The sequence below is a fragment of the Lemur catta genome, chromosome 9 (genome assembly GCF_020740605.2).
Source record: "Lemur catta isolate mLemCat1 chromosome 9, mLemCat1.pri, whole genome shotgun sequence".
In the NCBI taxonomy this organism is placed as follows: Eukaryota; Metazoa; Chordata; class Mammalia; order Primates; family Lemuridae; genus Lemur; species Lemur catta.
This window is the reverse complement of record NC_059136.1, coordinates 88178631-88197012: the sequence shown is the minus strand read 5'-3', so window position 1 is coordinate 88197012 and position 18382 is coordinate 88178631. Positions and strand designations below refer to the sequence as shown.

Genomic DNA, 18382 nt, shown 5'->3' with positions numbered 1-18382 from the left:
AGGCTGATGGCACGGCACTCTAGCCTGGGCAACAAGAGTGAGACTCTGTCTCAAAAAAAAAAAAAAAAGAATAAAAATAATATTTTGAATTTTGTTATTTTCTGCCCCAGCCATCACTGCCTTTAGTTAAGGTTTTCATTATCTCTGCCTGTTGGAATCATTTTCTTTTCTTTCTTTTTCTTTCTTTTTTTTTTGATGTAGCACCCTAGGGTTTGGAATGATTTTCTAACTGGTAATTTGGTATTACCGTTCAGCAGTCTTCTTAAAATCTAAGTCTGATATTGTCACTGTCATGATAAAGAAGTACCACAGCTTCATAACAGTGGATGCATTTATTATATGAGTACTCTTAAAATGTCTCCAGTTCCTTCTCTACCCCATCTTTTGTCAACTTTCTCCAACTTAGGGAAATAGGACTTACCATTATTCTCTGAAAAAATGAATATTTTCTGAATATTTCTTTCATGATCTCAATCTTTGTATTTATGTTTTATGCACAAATGGATACACACACACATTGTGTCACTTCCTTCATTAAGTCTTCTCTGATGTCCCAGTTATTTGCTCACTCCTTTGTACTTGTTTTGTTTTGCATTCTTTTTCATTTCTAGTACTTACTACATTGTAGGGTATGTATGTCTTCCTCACTGTATCTGTGAAGTGCTCTAGGTTGGAGATCATGTTCATCTTTTTGTGTCTTCTGACCAGCATAGTATCTGGCACATAGTAACCATTCGTTAAGGATTTATTAAATGAATCAGCAGTTTGGGTTAGCTGATGGAGAATGCAAAATTATGGTTGGTGAAAGATTCAAATTGAATATTACTGCATATATGACATTTTTCTTATGGCATTGTTATGATTAGATATACATAAATTATATTTTTGTAAAGTACACTAATAGAAGAAAATACCCACCATAATGTAAGCACTGCAGGAATACTGGACATCATTTCTTGTTAATTCAGAAGTAAGTTCAAGAATTGAAAGTACCTCAAATTCTTAATGGAAAAAAGTTTTCATTTTTCTCTGTATGCAAGTACTATTATTGGTGAATAATACTTTAACAACTTTTACTGAGCTTTTAAGACATTGCCCACTTCTCTTTCTTGGATGTTTGGATAATTATGAAGTAAAAATGGATGTTAAGTTATAATTGAAAGACTCAGTTATAATTGAGTTGTATTAAAATGTCCTCAGGTCAGAACAGTAACCATGAAATTTTTCTTCTTGTTCAAATTTTCTCTGAATTAATAGAAAAATAATTGACCTACATCACAAGGCTAAAGAATAATGATTATAAATGATTTTGAAATTCTAAGGAAGCACTTTTAATCTTAAGGTAAAAGACATGATTCATAATGCTTTACTTTGATATAACAACACTTTGCAATTAACAAAGTCGTTTTAAAAAAACCCTCACAATTGAGTAGAGCAGCAGATATTAGCCCCATTTTATCAACAACGGAACACAGAGACATGAAATGATCTGATAAGATCACTAACAAAGAAAGTGGTAAAGAATTGAGCCCATATCCTTTGAGACTACTGTGTCACACTGTGACTTTATGTTATTTTTTTTTTTTGGAGAGAGAGTCTCTTTCTGTCACCCTGGGTAGGATGCAGTGGCATCATCATAGCTCAGTGCAACCTCAAACTCCTGGGCTCATCTTTCCACCTTGGCCTCCCAGAGTGCTAGGATTACAGGCGTGAGCCACTGTGCACAGACTATACTCTAAAATCTGGACTAGGTTTGAAATTATACCATGTATGGTGATTAATTTACATTTTAAAGAAGCAAGTTCAGTTATATTAATAAATATGACTGCCGTTTGTTGAATGCCTGTGGCCTAGGCACTGTATCTTTATTCCTTTTAGTAGATGAGAAAACAATTTACAGTGTAAATAACTTGCACCCTTCTGGACTGGGATTATTAATACCTAGAAACCTCATGACTTCCCTTTAGCCGTATATTAGATGGCCTCTCCAGATTATGTATCTGTTTTAGCTGTGGATAAAGGGTCTGTGGATTTATTTATTTATTTATTTATTGAGACAAAGTGTCACTCTTGTTACCTAGGCTAGAGTGCAGTGGTGTTATCATAGCTCTTTGCAACCTCAAACTCCTGGGCTCAAGCGATCCTCCTGCTTCAGCCTCCTGAGTAGCTGGGAATCTGCCACCATGCCCAGCAAATTTTTCTATTTTTAGTACTAAGAGATGGATTCTGGCTCTTGCTCAGGCTGGTCTGGAACTTTTGATCTCAAGCGATCCTCCCGCCTTGGCCTCCCAGTAAAGGTAGCATATCTTTAAAGAACATAGTTAAAATTTCATTGTTACTGAACAATTTTCAAATTTTTAATAGACTCACTAGTTTAAAGACACTGGACATAAATTGTTGAGTTGATTACACTTATTATAACCAGCTTTGTTTGAGATGAAAAGGTAAAAGCAAGTTTTGAATTATTGTTTTCCATCATCAGTGAGTAGAAATTTTATTCTTCTTCACTGCCCAAGATGCATTCTTCTAATTGATATTCCACTTAGTTAACAATTGAACATTTATCTTACATTAGCAAAACGTACATTAATTTACACTTAATACTTAAAATTACATTTGAAACTGTACTAATTGAAAATTAGTTGATCATTATTTTTTTGTGTGTGTGTGCTAGGGGGTTAGTTTCCAGTGAAGAACGGAAAACCTGCTAGACACATTCTAAAAGAGCTACAACAGTTGATCATACCTTACTTTTCAACTTCTCCTGCAAGTCTGTTTTTACTCGAACTGAAACCAAAGCCTTAACTTTAGAAAGGAATCTGCTTAAACTACTTTAATAGAACTAAGGAAAATAGTCTCCTTGAAAATCTTTACTGAAAGAATTGGGAAATATGGTTAGATTATTGGATAAACAGGAGAAAGTAGACCATTTCTACAATGTATTTGAGGTGATAATAACAGTCAGAACATGTAAGCAGATAAGGACCCCAGTGCATCTCTGCTTTATTAGCCAAAACTGGGAGGCAATTGTAACTAATGGAGCATATTTTAAAGTAAATTAAACTATTATTTTGACAAAATCAATAATTTAGGGGTGAAGTAGTCAAAATCATGACCTGCACACTCAGTTAAGTTTGGGCCTGTTTTTGCTGTAGGTGTGACAGAATTGACAAAAAGTTGTTCCCTATTAATCCAATAGTATAGGTTTGGGGATTTTTCTTTTTTTTGTAAGAGATGGGGTCTTGCTCTGTCACCCAGGCTGGAGTGTGTTTACAGGGTCATAGCTCACTGCAGCTTTGAACTCAGGGCCTCAAGTGATCTTCCTCAGCTTCCCAAGTAGCTGGTACTGTAGGCCTGTACCACTACACCAGCTAATTTTTTTGATTTTTTATTTTAGAGACACAGTCTCACTATGTTTCTCAGGCTGGTCTTGAACTCGTGGCCTCAAGCAGTCGTCCTGCGTCAGCCTCCCAAGTCACTGGGATTACAACCACTAGCTAACGTACTCAGTAGAGAGTTTCCTTTTTTTAGGAATTGGCCTATATTAGGTAACCAGTTAAACCTGGATTGGCAAACTGTGGCCCAGGGGCCATGGCCTGTTGTTTTTTGAGAAAACCTTCCATTTACAAAAGGGTTATTGGGGGTGGGGAAAAAACCCTAAATATGTGGCAGAGACCAGAGACTAGGCATAGCTTGCAAAATTTAAAAACTTACTCTTTTGCCCTTTAGTTTCTTGACGCTTGGATTACACTATGGATATAGACAAATTAAGAACTTGATGGTAACTGTTGTGTAGAATTCAGCACTTGTCGTGGTGAAATAAGAATATTAAATTATGAGTATAATTTTGTTAATATTCAGAAAAACAAAAACTTTCTGCTTGGTCTGCTTTTTCACTCCCACATCCAAATAAAGATTTACTGAGTCCAGATTTCAGTCTCAACATTCAAAATTAAGATGTTGAAACCGATTACCTCTGTATTCAGCCCAGCTCTCCTGCTCTTCCCCATGTGGAATTTGTTCACTTCCTGTGTATTTTGTCTTTTCGACTTAACTGTAGGTTTTCTTTTAGAATGAGTATCTTATATCTATGTTTTTTACAATGTCGGCATTTGGTAAGTGGTTGAAATAAATAGTAAAATTATAAATAAAAGGATATGCTTAAGTAGCTATTTAAAAAGGGGTAAAGACAATTTTATCTTTTAATCAGTTATATATGTTATATATATTTGTACTGGCTGAACATCTGTTCCATTTCATTATACTTCTTTTTAGAGTTTTATATCACAGTTTCTTGTTAGTATGAAGCACTATGAGTATTTTTATTCTTAGCAATTATTTTAGTGATTGAATTATACGTGTGTATGCATCATCTTCATGGCTTCTAAAATTTACTCATTATTAAGTTCTTCACAGTATTTTTCTTTAAGTATCATTGTTGTATTTGTGCTTCCCTCAGGCTTTTCTTTGTAAGTGTGTTTAAATATAGCAGTCAATATTTCCAACATTGGTCTCTGCATTGATGCTACTGTTGTGGTGGTTTCACAAGTTCTGTCAATTCCTTTCATGCTAATATTGTGAGTGGTCTTTGAATATATTTTCAATTTTAGATAATTAGCCAATCTAACTGAAAAGTATGTTCAACTAAATTAATAAATTGTAACATACAAATTTTCCAGTTTTGAGTATAGTCAGCACTCCCCCCTGCCCCCACATCTGTGGTATCTGTATCTGTGGTTTCAGCCAACTGCGAAGCAAGAAAACAGTTGTCCCTTGGTATCTATGGGGGATTGGTTCTAGGACCCCGCTTGGATACCAAAATCTGTAGAAGCTCAAGTGACCCTTACGTAAAATGATGGAATATTTGCATATAATCTATGCCCATCCTCCAGTATACTGTATTGTTTAGGAAATAATGACCAAAAAAAGCCTGTGTTGTTAACCATTCATTTTTTTTCTCCTAAGTATGTTTGTTTTGCAGCTGGTTGAATCCACAGATGTTGTATCCATGGATATGGAAGGCTGACTGTACTTGGGGAGAAAAATAACACAACAATAAAAAATAATATAAATGAAAACAATAGAAATACATAATCCTACAAATTCTAAAGATCTGTCCAGAGCTTTAAAATCACACCCAACTCAAAGATTGAAAATCTAGCATCAGGCTTCTTTTTGACATAAAAAAACTTATTTTATTTTTTGGCATAAAAAACTTATTTTCAAAGGAAATCCTTAAAATACTTTTTAAAAAAAAAAATTGGCTAGTAACAAATTTGAGGTTTTTTTTCTTTAATAGAATTGGTGGCTTGATTTTTGGAAAATCACTAAACAATTATTACTTAATATATTATTCAAAATTAAGGTTGATATAATAGTACTTCTGGAAAAAATTACATAAACTTACTATTTATAAATTTTTAAAAATTCTAATCTGGAAAGTGGTAAGCTTATTGTGTAAAATTTGGAAAATACAGGCACGTATAAAGACAGGGCATTTGTTATCTCACCATTAAGAAACCATGATAAGGATTTTTTATTTTCTTTCTTTTTCAAAATGAACAAGGCAAAGGAAAACCAAATGAATTTGAGTCATGCTATAGGCATAATTTTCAATCTTTTTTTTCTTTCAGAATGTGAGCATTTCTTCATTTTTTTCTTAATGTACAAAATTAAATGGCTGAACTGGATTCCGTAATATAGATAAACTGTAATTTAATTCCTCTCTTATTTGACAGTAGTTTCCAGGTTTAATCCTTGCATGTAAATTTTTGAATAGTACAATTGATTAAAAATACACCTGGCTATAAATGATAATTTTATGTCTGCAAAGTTTATAAATCACCTTTCTCTAGAAATTTATGGTATTTTTAAATTGTGCTGGAGGGTCTGGCTCTTCAAAAATAATCCTCATTCCACCCCTGCTTCCCCCCCACACCAGAAAAAAAGCCCTGTAAGTAATTGTATAACAAATATTTTCAAATATGAATACTCATTAGCAAATTTTAAAACTGGATTTAAAATTTTAATTTTGTTTGTCTAGAATAGATACATCTTTGTTTTCCATGTATTTAAAAATATTCCATTTTAATCTTTCAGATGTCTTTTTTTTGCCTCCTGTTAAGAGGACATTTCGCTACTGATTTCGGTATTTTGTTTTGCAGAGTAACAGCTATCCACCAATGTCCGATCCATACATGCCTAGTTACTATGCTCCATCCATTGGATTTCCATATTCTCTTGGGGAAGCAGCATGGTCCACGGCTGGAGACCAGCCTATGCCATATCTGACAACCTATGGACAAATGAGTAATGGAGAACATCATTATATACCAGACGGTGTGTTTAGTCAACCAGGGGCATTAGGAAATACCCCTCCATTTCTTGGTCAACATGGATTTAACTTTTTTCCTGGTAATGCTGATTTCTCTACATGGGGGACAAGTGGATCTCAGGGACAATCAACACAAAGTTCTGCTTATAGTAGCAGTTATGGCTATCCACCTAGTTCTCTTGGGAGAGCTATTACTGATGGACAGGCTGGATTTGGCAATGATACTTTGAGTAAGGTGCCTGGCATTAGCAGTATTGAGCAAGGCATGACTGGACTGAAAATTGGTGGTGACCTGACAGCTGCAGTGACAAAAACTGTAGGTACAGCCTTGAGCAGCAGTGGTATGACTAGCATTGCAACCAATAATGTGCCCCCAGTTAGCAGTGCAGCACCTAAACCAACCTCCTGGGCTGCCATTGCCAGAAAGCCTGCCAAACCTCAACCGAAACTTAAACCCAAGGGCAATGTGGGAATTGGGGGTTCTGCTGTGCCACCACCTCCTATAAAACACAATATGAATATTGGAACTTGGGATGAAAAGGGGTCAGTGGTAAAGGCTCCACCAACCCAACCAGTTCTGCCTCCTCAAACTATAATCCAGCAGCCTCAGCCATTAATTCAACCACCACCATTGGTGCAAAGCCAACTGCCTCAACAGCAGCCTCAGCCACCACAACCACAGCAGCAACAAGGACCTCAGCCACAGGCCCAGCCTCACCAAGTGCAGCCTCAACAGCAGCAGCTGCAGAATCGCTGGGTAGCTCCTCGGAACAGGGGAGCAGGCTTCAACCAGAACAATGGAGCGGGCAGTGAAAACTTTGGTTTAGGTGTTGTACCTGTCAGTGCTTCACCTTCTAGTGTAGAAGTGCATCCAGTGCTGGAAAAGCTAAAGGCCATAAACAACTATAATCCCAAAGACTTTGATTGGAACCTGAAGAATGGACGTGTGTTTATAATTAAAAGCTACTCTGAGGATGATATACATCGTTCCATTAAGTACTCTATCTGGTGTAGTACTGAGCATGGTAATAAGCGTTTGGATGCAGCTTACCGTTCGCTGAATGGAAAAGGCCCACTCTATTTACTCTTCAGTGTGAATGGCAGTGGACATTTTTGTGGAGTGGCTGAAATGAAGTCAGTTGTGGACTATAATGCATATGCTGGTGTCTGGTCTCAGGATAAGTGGAAGGGCAAATTTGAAGTAAAATGGATCTTTGTCAAAGATGTTCCCAATAACCAATTACGGCATATTCGCTTAGAAAATAATGACAACAAACCAGTTACCAATTCAAGGGACACTCAAGAGGTACCCCTAGAAAAAGCTAAGCAAGTGCTTAAAATAATTGCTACTTTCAAGCATACCACCTCAATCTTTGATGACTTTGCACATTATGAAAAGCGTCAAGAGGAGGAGGAAGCCATGCGTAGGGTAAGAATACAGTAATTCGCGTGTGTGTGTGTGTGTGTGTGGGGGGTGTCTTTGTATTGTTGGTGGGGTGTATGGTTGAGTATTCTTTAATGCCTTTTAATGTTACATTCTGAATTTAAGAACTTTGTTCTGAAGGAAACCGACTACTTAGCTTAAGAAACAGAACTCTGCAAACAACTTTTGAAAGGGTTTGTGTGTGCCCAGTGTGAATTGTTTCTTCTTCCCTTCCCAAGGGTAACCCTTACACTGAATTTGCATCTTGCCTGTTCTTCATGCCCTTCAGGTGATAAAAGGTCATTGAATCTCAGTGTTGTTCAAAGATGAATGAGTTGGCATTTATAATAAGCAGACTCTTATGAACTAGCCAGGGGCTCTAATTACTAATCTTATAAATCATATTAATTTTATGAGAAACTGTGTTTAGAGTTGGAACAACTTTTAAATAAATGTTTGAGTATTAATTATTTTGTGTTTATGAGAAATAAAATAGATTTAAACATAAAACTCCTGAAGTGTTTTCATAATTTATATACTGAAAGCACTTGTACAAAACTACAGTGAGGATTTGACTTTCAGAAGGCAGCTTAGAGTTGAGAAGACATAGGCTTTAGAGTTAGACTGCAGAATTTGGTTTCTAATTCTGTTATTTATCCTCTGTGAGACTCAGGGAAACTTGCCTGAAATTACACACGCTGTTTATGCTTGCTTCACGTTGGCCAGCACTTGATCACAGGTTAAGGCAGACAGGGGGATGTTTTCTGTTCCAAACTACAACATAAACTCAGAGTCCTATTTTTAGTTGGAAAGAGAGAATGGATGGATTTTTTCATAGGCAAAACATTTAAATTTCTTTTGAAAAGAAGCAGGGGTAAAGTTAGAAGTTCCTCCAGTAAATAATGTTTGTTACTATGGTAAGATCTTTGTAGAAATTAAAATAAAAGTGGAAACTCAGTTTAACTCTATGTAAAATGTCAGTGATTCGTTGTTGTGTGTGAACTTAAATATCTTGTGATTTCTTGCTGTGCAGCAGAGAAAACTGCTGCAACTAACATTGCTCAGTGAATGATGTTGAAATAATGATCCTAGAGCAGTACTTTCCGGACCTTAGGGCACATACATATCAGTTGGAGTGCTTCTTAAAAACGCAGATTCTTGAGACCCACCCTCTAGTAAGGACCCTAGTGGTCCCTTACCCAACCAAACCAAACAAAATTTTATGTTTTGTTTTGCACTGCAATCTCAACCCCTGGGCTCAGACAATTCTGCTTCAGCCTCTTGAGTAGCTGAGAGAGTACAGGGGACACCACCATCCCCAGCTGATTTTTCTATTTTTTGTGGAGAGGGTCTGGCTCTTGCTCAGGCTGGTCTTGAACTCCTGACCTCAAGCAATCCTCCTGCCTCCCAAAGTACTTGGATTATAGGCTTGAACCACTGTGCCCAGCCTGGTATACATTTTTAACAAGCATTCTAGATGATTCTGGTGCCAGTGATTGTTGTGCTGAATTGTTAGAAACTTTGCTTTGGAGTAATACAGATAGATGACTATTTAAGGCTCTGCTGAACCTTCCAAGTGGATTGCTGAATATAATTGAGTTTTCTCCCACTTGTGAGATGCAAGTAAATATTTCATTTTTGGGATGTGCTTATTTTAAGATATCTTTGAGAAATATATAGACAGTGAAATCTCTTTGGGAAGTTGGATGTGAGACTCAAAAAGATTTCGGGGCTTTCTGTTCTTAACACATTAACTGCCATCTGAGTTGTACTAAGTCACGCTAGTTTTGAGCCCAGGGCCTTGTGTAGCATACGTAACTCACGTAGGCCATGCTATTTTTCAAGATGCATATAACTCACGCACAGAAAACAATAAGAAATAACAAATTTTTCATTAAATTAGAAAGGATCTTTTTGTTTTTGAAGTTTTTATTCTGTTTTCCTAATAATACACTGTGGCCCCAAGGAAAAAATGTTTTTTCTGGTGTGGCAGTCAATGTCTTAAACTGTTGATTGCATGGAAGTGGGTTGGGCTGACCTCCTCCGCCAAAGATGGAAGGAATACTTACCAATACTTGTCTCCCACCACTAAGGAGACAGTCACCTTTGTGTGTTTGCTCGCTTTTCTTTCATATTCAGTCTGAAAATTTTGGCCTAGTTTTTTTTCCCCACCCACCATCCCCTAGTTTTATCATTTTTATTAATTTAATAATTTATAGTTGTCTCAGAAGTTTTCTGTGACAGTTAAAGATTATAGCTGTATTATGATATACTGTAGCCAGATACACAGCAGTGATTTAAACTTTAATTTTATATTTGTATTGTTTCATTGTTTGCTGCCAGTTTTTTAAATGTCTAACCCACCTTTGACAGCTTTATTTTGAATCTTATTTTGTTATTTTTAGGTAAAGTAATGTAGTAATACATTTGCAAGCTCTTCCAGATCTATAAAATGCCTTTTTTTGGCCAGGATATGTGAACAACAGTTTAGTGCAGTGTAGAATTAATTCTTGGGTCACAGTCTTTTCGCTCAATACTGCAGGCTTTGCTTAGTAGTTTTATGGTTTTATGTTACAGAAAAGTCTTTGGGCTAGCCTGAATTTTCTGTTTGTAAATAGCTGTTTTTGACTGTGTGCAAAAAAGATTTTTCTTTCTTTTTGCAGTATGAATGTATATGTGAAATGTGTACAATATGAGTTTCTATTATTTTCTTTAATCCTTAGCCTACAGGCCAAGTTTTTATTTTTATTTTCTCTTTTCTAGTAATGTCAATAAATATGTTGAATCTTTGTCCTTGAGTGCCATTGGTTATTATTTTTCTTTTCATTTGGAGAATTCGAATTTCTATGTCCATTGATTTTCCATGTCCATTTGATTTGCTTTGTGTTGATTCTGTGATTTGCAAGGTGTTCTTCAGAGATCAGTACTAGTATTAGTTTGCTTACATTATCACATTCAGCTCTTTTACAACTGTTTTCTTAAAAGAAGCCCTTGAGCCAGAGTTCATCTTGATTTTATCGAGCACTAAGATAACTATATTTAAAGTTTACATCTGCTTTCTGTAATGTCATTTTTAGAAACTCCTTTTATATTTTCATTTCTTTTTAAAAATTTACATAAAGTAAAATTGTAAATTTCCTTGACCTGCTCCTTTTTTTGTTTGTTTGTTTGAGACAGCATCTCGCTTTGTTACCCTGGCTAGAGTGAGTGGTGAGGCGTCCGCCTAGCTCACAGCAACCTCAGACTCCTGGGCTTCAGCGATCCTACTGCCTCAGCCTCCCAGGTAGCTGGGACTACAGGCATGTGCCACCATGCCTGGCTAATTTTTTCTATATGTATTTTAGTTGGCCAGATAATTTCTTTCTATTTTTAGTAGAGACAGGGGTCTCGCTCTTGCTCAGGCTGGTCTCGAACTCCTGACCTCGAGCGATCCACCCGCCTTGGCCTCCCAGAGTGCTAGGATTACAGGCGTGAGCCACTGTGCCCGGCCTTGACCTGCTCCTTTATAGTCAAGTCCTGCCCAATTGCCGAACCACTGATCTATTTATTGTTTGTTCCTATAAGGTGTTCTACATATTATCATATAAATGGGATTATACAGTATAAAATATTTTAACTAGCTTCTTTTACTCAGCATAATAGCAGTTCATCTATGATGTTATGTGTATCAATTCTATGCTCCTTTTTTAAATTCCATTTATGTAATATTCCATTACATGGATGTACCATAGCGTATTTATTCCATTCATCCTTTGAAGGATGATTATTTCCATTTTTGGCGGAATGCAAATAAAATTCATGTAAATGTGTATACATCCTTAAAAGATTTTTTTGAAAAATCATACAGTAAAATTCATTTTTTTGAATGGGTGTTTAGCTCTATGAATTTTAACACTTGTAGATTTGTGTAATCACTACCTCAGCTGGGATACAGAACACTTTCATATTCCCCCAGACCTCCCTTATACTAGTCTTGTATTTACATCCTTCTCCCATCCCTACAGCTACTGATCTGGACTCATAGTTTTGTTATCTCCTCTTTTGTGGGGGGATGGGGGAAAGCCTCAAGACTTTTTGGACTTTTTTTTTGTTCAGTTACTGAACCAGGAAGAGGATCATCCAAGCCAGGTATTTGCTTCAAAGTAGGTACTCCCCCACACCCCCCTTTCTTTAATTCCTTGTTAGTTGCATATACCCTTCGCATTGCGAATGTGGGATGGGCAAATCATGCTATAATTTGACTTTACCAGTTAAATGATTAATCAGCCTGTGGAAATTTAGAAGGGAGAGGCAGTACAATGGATACTGCTAGGTATTTGACTTTCCCTTAAATTTGAACCCACTCACTATGTCCGGAACCAGTGTCCCTTGCTTACTAACTGGTTAGCATATGGGTTACCATGTGTTTTTGGCCAGTTTTCTTGCTGATGCTCTTAGCCCTTGTCCAGGCAGAATTTGTAGATCTTCGTTTGTAGATTTTCTCTTCGATATGCTTGCATTTGGGCTTGTTAGCATAACTGCTTTCAGATACTCTTGGCATCCCAGTGATGAAGGATGTACTCTCTGTCTATTCTCAGTCCTCAGTGGCTCCATCAAAAAGGTCACACATTAGTAGCGTTTTGCAAGGATTTTCTTTACTTCTTATAGCTTTATTTTTTTTTTAATAAAAGTAGTTACAAGTCATTATTAGTGACCTCTTTAATATGAACCCATCTGTCTTGTATTTAGCTGAAATTTCTCAAAGCTTCTGGTATGTGGATGTCATATTTTCCCAATCTTGTAGACCTTGGGGTAAAAGTCAAGTATCTTATTAAACAAGGCACAAACAGCACTAATTGTGAAATAAAAAGGTTGATAAATTTTACAAGATTAAAATCCTTTCATCAAAAGATACTTTAAAGAAAGTTTAAGAAGACATGTTTTTGAAAAGACTGAAAGAAATTTGAATATAACTGACTAAAGATTAGTATCAAGGCTATATAAAGAACTGTGACTCAATTTAAGAAAAAGATAACCCAATAGAAAAACAGGTAAAAGATATTGATAGGCATTTAATGAGACAGGAAACACATATGGCTAATAAGTATATGAAGCCTTATTAAAAATCGGGGAAATATTTTTCTGCGTATATTGATTAAAAAAAATTAGGGAAATAGAAGTCAGGGCTACAATGAGAATATTCATTTTGCATTTTCTTATGAAGGTTAACATTCATATACTTAATAATTCAGCAGTTCTCTTATGGGATATATAACTAATAGAAGTTTACCAAATACCCCAGAAAACATAGTATGAGAATAGTATTAGGAGCACAATCAGCAATAGTAAAAAAATGGCACCAATTAAAATGTTTGTCAGTAGGAAAATGGCCAAATACTTTGGTGCTACAGTAACACAGTGGAATTATTCAATGATATTTATATACAACAGTATGGGTGAATCTTTTTTTCTTCCTCTTTTTTGTTTTGGAAATAATTTTAAATTAATTTGGGAGGATAAGAATAATGTGTAAAACATTTATATACTTCTTATCCAGATTCACCTGTTATTAACATCCTTTCCCATTTGTTTTATGGTTCTTTTCGAAGCACTTGAGAATAAGTTCTATATATCATGGCTCTTTCCCTCAAAAAACTATAGTGTATGTTTACTACTAATAAGGATATTCTCTTAGAAAACCAGTGTTCTGTCGGTTGGTCCACAGAATCCTGTGTTTTTTTCTGTCTTCTAGTAGAGGATCCAGTCTAGGATCAGGTAAAGGACCTAGATTAGTCAAAACGATTTTGAATAATAACAAGTTTCAAAGGCTTATGCTAATGTGACATCAAATTTTTGCCTTCTCTAAGTTGGGAATTTTTCCTGTTTTTTTTTAATAGAAGTTTCATTGTTCTAAATTTTATATTTGTGGTTAATGTAGGTTTCATTTCTTCTGTGTGTTCATGTTTTTCTTTAAAATCTTGAGACTGTTTATGATAGCAGACAAGGATTTTAAAAAGCTAATTCCATATCTTGTCATTGCTAGGTATTTTTTACTGAGTTTTTTTTTCCTCCTGATTATTTTGGCGATGGAAGTTCCCCTGCTTGCCTTGCCAGCCAACAAGACTCTTCTTGTGGAGGAGCCAACCTAACATATCCTGTCTGCTTATATAAAACTTGGAATATCAGGCCCTCTATTTTAGAGGGAAGGATATTGGTGAAACTTCAAACTCCAGGAGAAATCCATGCCAGTTAGTATTTGTATAGTTCTTAGATGTGAAGACATAGTTTTGATATATTCGAGTAAAATCAAATCAAGCTTAGTGAAAGAATGACTGAAACAAACCCATTAAAAGAAATGCATAATTGAGGGGGCAAATGATAATTTAAAATATAAAACAAAATTGTAATTTTTGTTGTTAAGAAGGATTCCTATGTACAACAAATAGCAAACCAGAAAGTGTTCTTGGAAATGAGAGACATGATTGTCAAAATACAAAATCTGTAAGTAGATTAATAAATTGCTCATGTTTTAGATTCAATTGATGATATGGGATTTCAAATCAGGGAAAATTTACAAATGTGGAGCAATAGAGATGAAAATATAAAAGGTGAAAGATGTAGTGGAAAGGGAGGTGGTCCAGTTCTCTATAAATATCATTAAAAGAGTATAAGAAAAAACAATCAAAGGGAAGAATGATTAAAGAAAAAATTTCAGGGCCAAAAGATACATGTTTTCAGATGGAATTGGCTTACTGAGTGATCAGGAGTTTCCTGAGCAAAAAAAAAAAAAATTACCTATGAAGGAAGGAGAATGAGACTGTCATTAGGATTTTTCTCATCTGCAACCTTGGATATTCAATGTAAAATTTTATTTCAAGTTGGAAGGGAGTTGGGCATAGAATTACACCTGTAAAGATGAATATGTAATTAGTGAAGTGGGGTGCAGGGTGGGGGGAATAAAATAAAGAAATTCAGGTTTACAAGAACTTGGCCACATACCCTTCAGGAAAGTTACTTGACATATTTCAGCAGAATGAAAAAGGAATTCAAGAAAGATAACACCGCCTGGTAGCACCTGATTGTATTAGAACAAATATATCTCAGTAGAGACCCTGTGTGCATTTGAGTCAGTCTGGTCTTCACTATTTATGGTGCATCTGAGGAATTCTGGCATCCCACCCTGTCTACCAGTGAGCATTGTGGTCCTTCAAGCCTGAGAAATGAAATGTTTGGGAACTACTGGCCTTCAAGAAATGGAGGAAGCTAAAAAAAATTCTAGATAGCTTTGGAACATAAACTCTGAAAGAGCAGGACTGGCTTTGCTCCCTGCCGAATCCCTAGCACCTAGAAAAATGCATGGCACGTGGTAGGTTTGAAGTAGATGTTTATTAAATGAATAAATGCTTTGGAGAATATTACTGTATTTCCTTTTGCAAAGTTTGAATGTCATAGAGTTTTCCTTTTGTACTATTTATGGGATCATTCAAGTTATATAACAAATGCTGTCTTTTGGTTTTTCCATTTGTAGAAATGGACAATAGGATATAAAAGATTTATTTCTGTTTAGAACAGAATGTTACAAGATGGAATGGGAAGGAAAGGTTTCAGGAAGGGTAAATCACTTTTCTTTCTTATCTTTCTAAAGGTAACATAATTAATTGTTTAAAGATGATATGTTAAAGAGTAGTGCCTTTAAGACTAGGCACGATGGCTACCTGTTCTAGAAAGAGATGGAGCCCTGCACTAGGTGCAGAAATAACCAAGGTATAATTGTAATAAAATCCCTATTAAACACAAATTACTTTCTAGAATCTTCTATGTATATCAATCATGTATGCTATTACATAGTTGGGTATTTCTGAAGACTTAAGATTTAGTGCTTGGTATTAATATATTTTTTTCATATTTGGAACAACTTTGATTTTAAGATGAGGTAATGTTAGGTCTGTCTTAAGTATTCAAGTTTGTGTTAACATACAAGAAATTACTTAAGCCATAATTATATCTATGGCAACAGTAAGCATTTACCTGGCAGTTGTATCCTCATTTTTAATAACACTGTAATTGTGAACACTGATCATTAAATTGAACGGAATTTTAGTAACAGTTGTTTCTTAGTATACGTGGGCAATTCCAGGACCACTGTGTATACCAAAATCCACACATTACTGAAGTCCCGCAGTCTCTATATATGTGGGTTTCATATCCCTTGAATACTGTAGTTTTGATCCAAGTTTGGTTGAAAAAAATCTGTATAAGTGGACTTTCACAGTTCAAATCTGTGTTATTAAAGGGTCCAATGTTGTTTATCTCTTTCTTCAATAAATACACAGTGACTTAAGGAACATGTATATTTAACTTTATGTGAATATGAAATATCTCAAGTTTCAGAAAATATTAATTTAAATATTGAATTATTCCTCTTTAATAGCTTATTTTAAATATGACATGCAGTTTCTTAATTTAGAATACATGTGTCCAAGAAAAGAAAATTTTTTTTTTCATGAAAAGAGATCAGTAGCTATTGAAGGTAAGGTTTATTCTTCAGTAAGTGTAAATTGAGGCACTTAACTGACTTTACCTGCCTCTTGGAATGGCTTAAACATTTTTTCATCTATATAGATCTCTTGTGTATTTTACCCTACACATATAATGAATATTGTTGAAGATAGGGAAAGATGCCCTTTTCCCTCACAGTTCTGGATTTATGCTAATATTACATTCTTGGGGCTTTGCTACTGATGGGTTAAATGAATATAGATAGTGCTGTTGCGAATTGTTGTATTAATTACCTATTGTTGCCTAACAAATTTCTCTAAAACTCAGTGGCTTAAAACACAATTTACAGTTTCTGTATATCAGGAATCTGGGCAAAGCTTGTCTGGGTCCTTATCTTTAGGGTATCTCATAAGGCTGCAGCCAAGGCTGGGCCAGGGCTCTCATCTGAGACTTGAACCAGACTCATGTGGTTGTTGGCAGAATTCAGTTCCTCAAGGTTGTTGGACTGAAAGCTTAAGTTCCTGTTGGCTGTTGGCCAGAAGCTGTGTTCGCACTGTTCCCTGCTTATGGGCCTTTCTCACAAGGAGACTTGCTTCGTCAAAATGAGCAAAGTGAGGAGGCAATAGCTAGCAGGACAGAAGTCACAGTCTTTTCTAACTTAATCACGGAAGTGATACCCTGTCATCTCTGCCCAATGCTGTTGATTAGAAGCAAGTCATTCATTAGGTCCAGCCCACACTCAGAAGGGGATTATACATGGGTTTGAATACCAGGATGCAGAGATCATTGGGAGCCATGTCAGAAACTGCCTGCTACAATTACTTTTAAACTTTTAAACAATTACCTTTTCACTGATGGACCATGTGGTTGTATCAAATCATGGTACCTAATTTGGATTTGTGGTGTTCTGGGCAATATTTTTATGATTATCAGATCTTTAAATTTTTATTTGTGAACTAAAAATTAGATTAAAGCCTTATTTAGTTTTAAAAATTTCTTCTTTATCTCTAGTGAAAATTATTTTGATTGGGAGTATCAAGAAGTCAAGGTGGATATTTGAGCTAGGTCTTGAATGATATGGTAGGATTTTATAATAAAGTGAAGAAAGGCATTCAGAGCATAGGGTATTGTGATACATTGAAGTAATCTAAAAGAGGTAAAACTGGCAGGGGTTGGGGGCAGTACAGAAAAAGAGAGAAACTGGAAAGATAAATCGTGAGTTAAAGAAATCTTTATTCAGCAGGCGTTTTTGAACAAGCTACCATGTGGTAGACATTAAGGGATAGAGCTCATTAAGAAAATTCCTGTCATGAATCTAGTCTCATAGTTTTGAGGAGTAACTTTAAAAGGTTTTTTTTTTTTGAGACAGAGTCTTGCTAATTTTTCTATTTTTAGTAGAGACGGAGTCTTGCTCTTGCTCAGGCTGGTCTCAAACTCAAGCTGGTCCTGAGCTCCAGCGATCCTCCCACCTTGGCCTCCCAGTGTGCTAGGATTACAGGTATGAGCCATGTGCTCAGCCTTTAAAAGTTTTTAAGCAGGGAAGTTATGTACAAATGAAAGGTATGTTGAAGTGTCAATTTAGAAATAGCTATTATATGTATTTATATAAAGATACATGTATTATGTTTTCAGTTACACGTGAAATTACACGTGAAATGTGAACGATAGTAAAACCTTTATTTTCCTATTTTTCCATTTTGTTAGTACGAGTAGTAACATGCATAAAACTCTGCTTTTTATGTGGTCTGTAGCTAGATAGGTATCATTTATCAGATGTTGAGTTAATCTCTTCATTGTAGAAAATCCCCACCAGATTTTACTATGTTGCACTCTAATTTCTGAGTGAAATTGACTTCACTGTCTCTTGGCAGAAAACTTTATATTTATTGAAAACTGTTTAAGCTCTAGCATCTTAAACATTTGACATACTCAATATTGATGTGCTTTCTGTTGCATTTGAAATAACATGAGAAAATGGAAAAATGCTTTATAAATCCTAGGCTACAAAAAAGCTACTAGTGAATAATTTTACTTGTGAAAGACAGTCTATATAATTATTTTTATTTTGTCATAAAGACTCCAAAATCTGACATCCAAAATAGAATTGCATATGGATTCCTTTGCTTGGCTTGAAAAGCTGCTGTCAC

The 18382-nt window shown here is 35.5% G+C and overlaps 1 protein-coding gene and 1 non-coding gene across 4 annotated transcripts in view; one reads left to right on the top strand and one right to left on the bottom strand.

Moving 5' to 3' along the window:
- The window catches only part of YTHDF3 (YTH N6-methyladenosine RNA binding protein 3), a 39750-nt gene that overhangs the window by 10569 nt on the left and 10799 nt on the right, over positions 1 to 18382 (top strand). For all 3 annotated transcript variants that reach the window (XM_045561835.1, XM_045561833.1, XM_045561834.1), the window contains one exon: positions 6165 to 7763. In XM_045561835.1, coding sequence (XP_045417791.1) covers positions 6165 to 7763 — 1599 coding nt within the window. The remainder of the gene's footprint in view (positions 1 to 6164; positions 7764 to 18382) is intronic.
- On the bottom strand, positions 2674 to 2738 carry LOC123645352. Its single transcript, XR_006737533.1, has one exon. It is a non-coding gene; the product is annotated as a U7 small nuclear RNA (small nuclear RNA).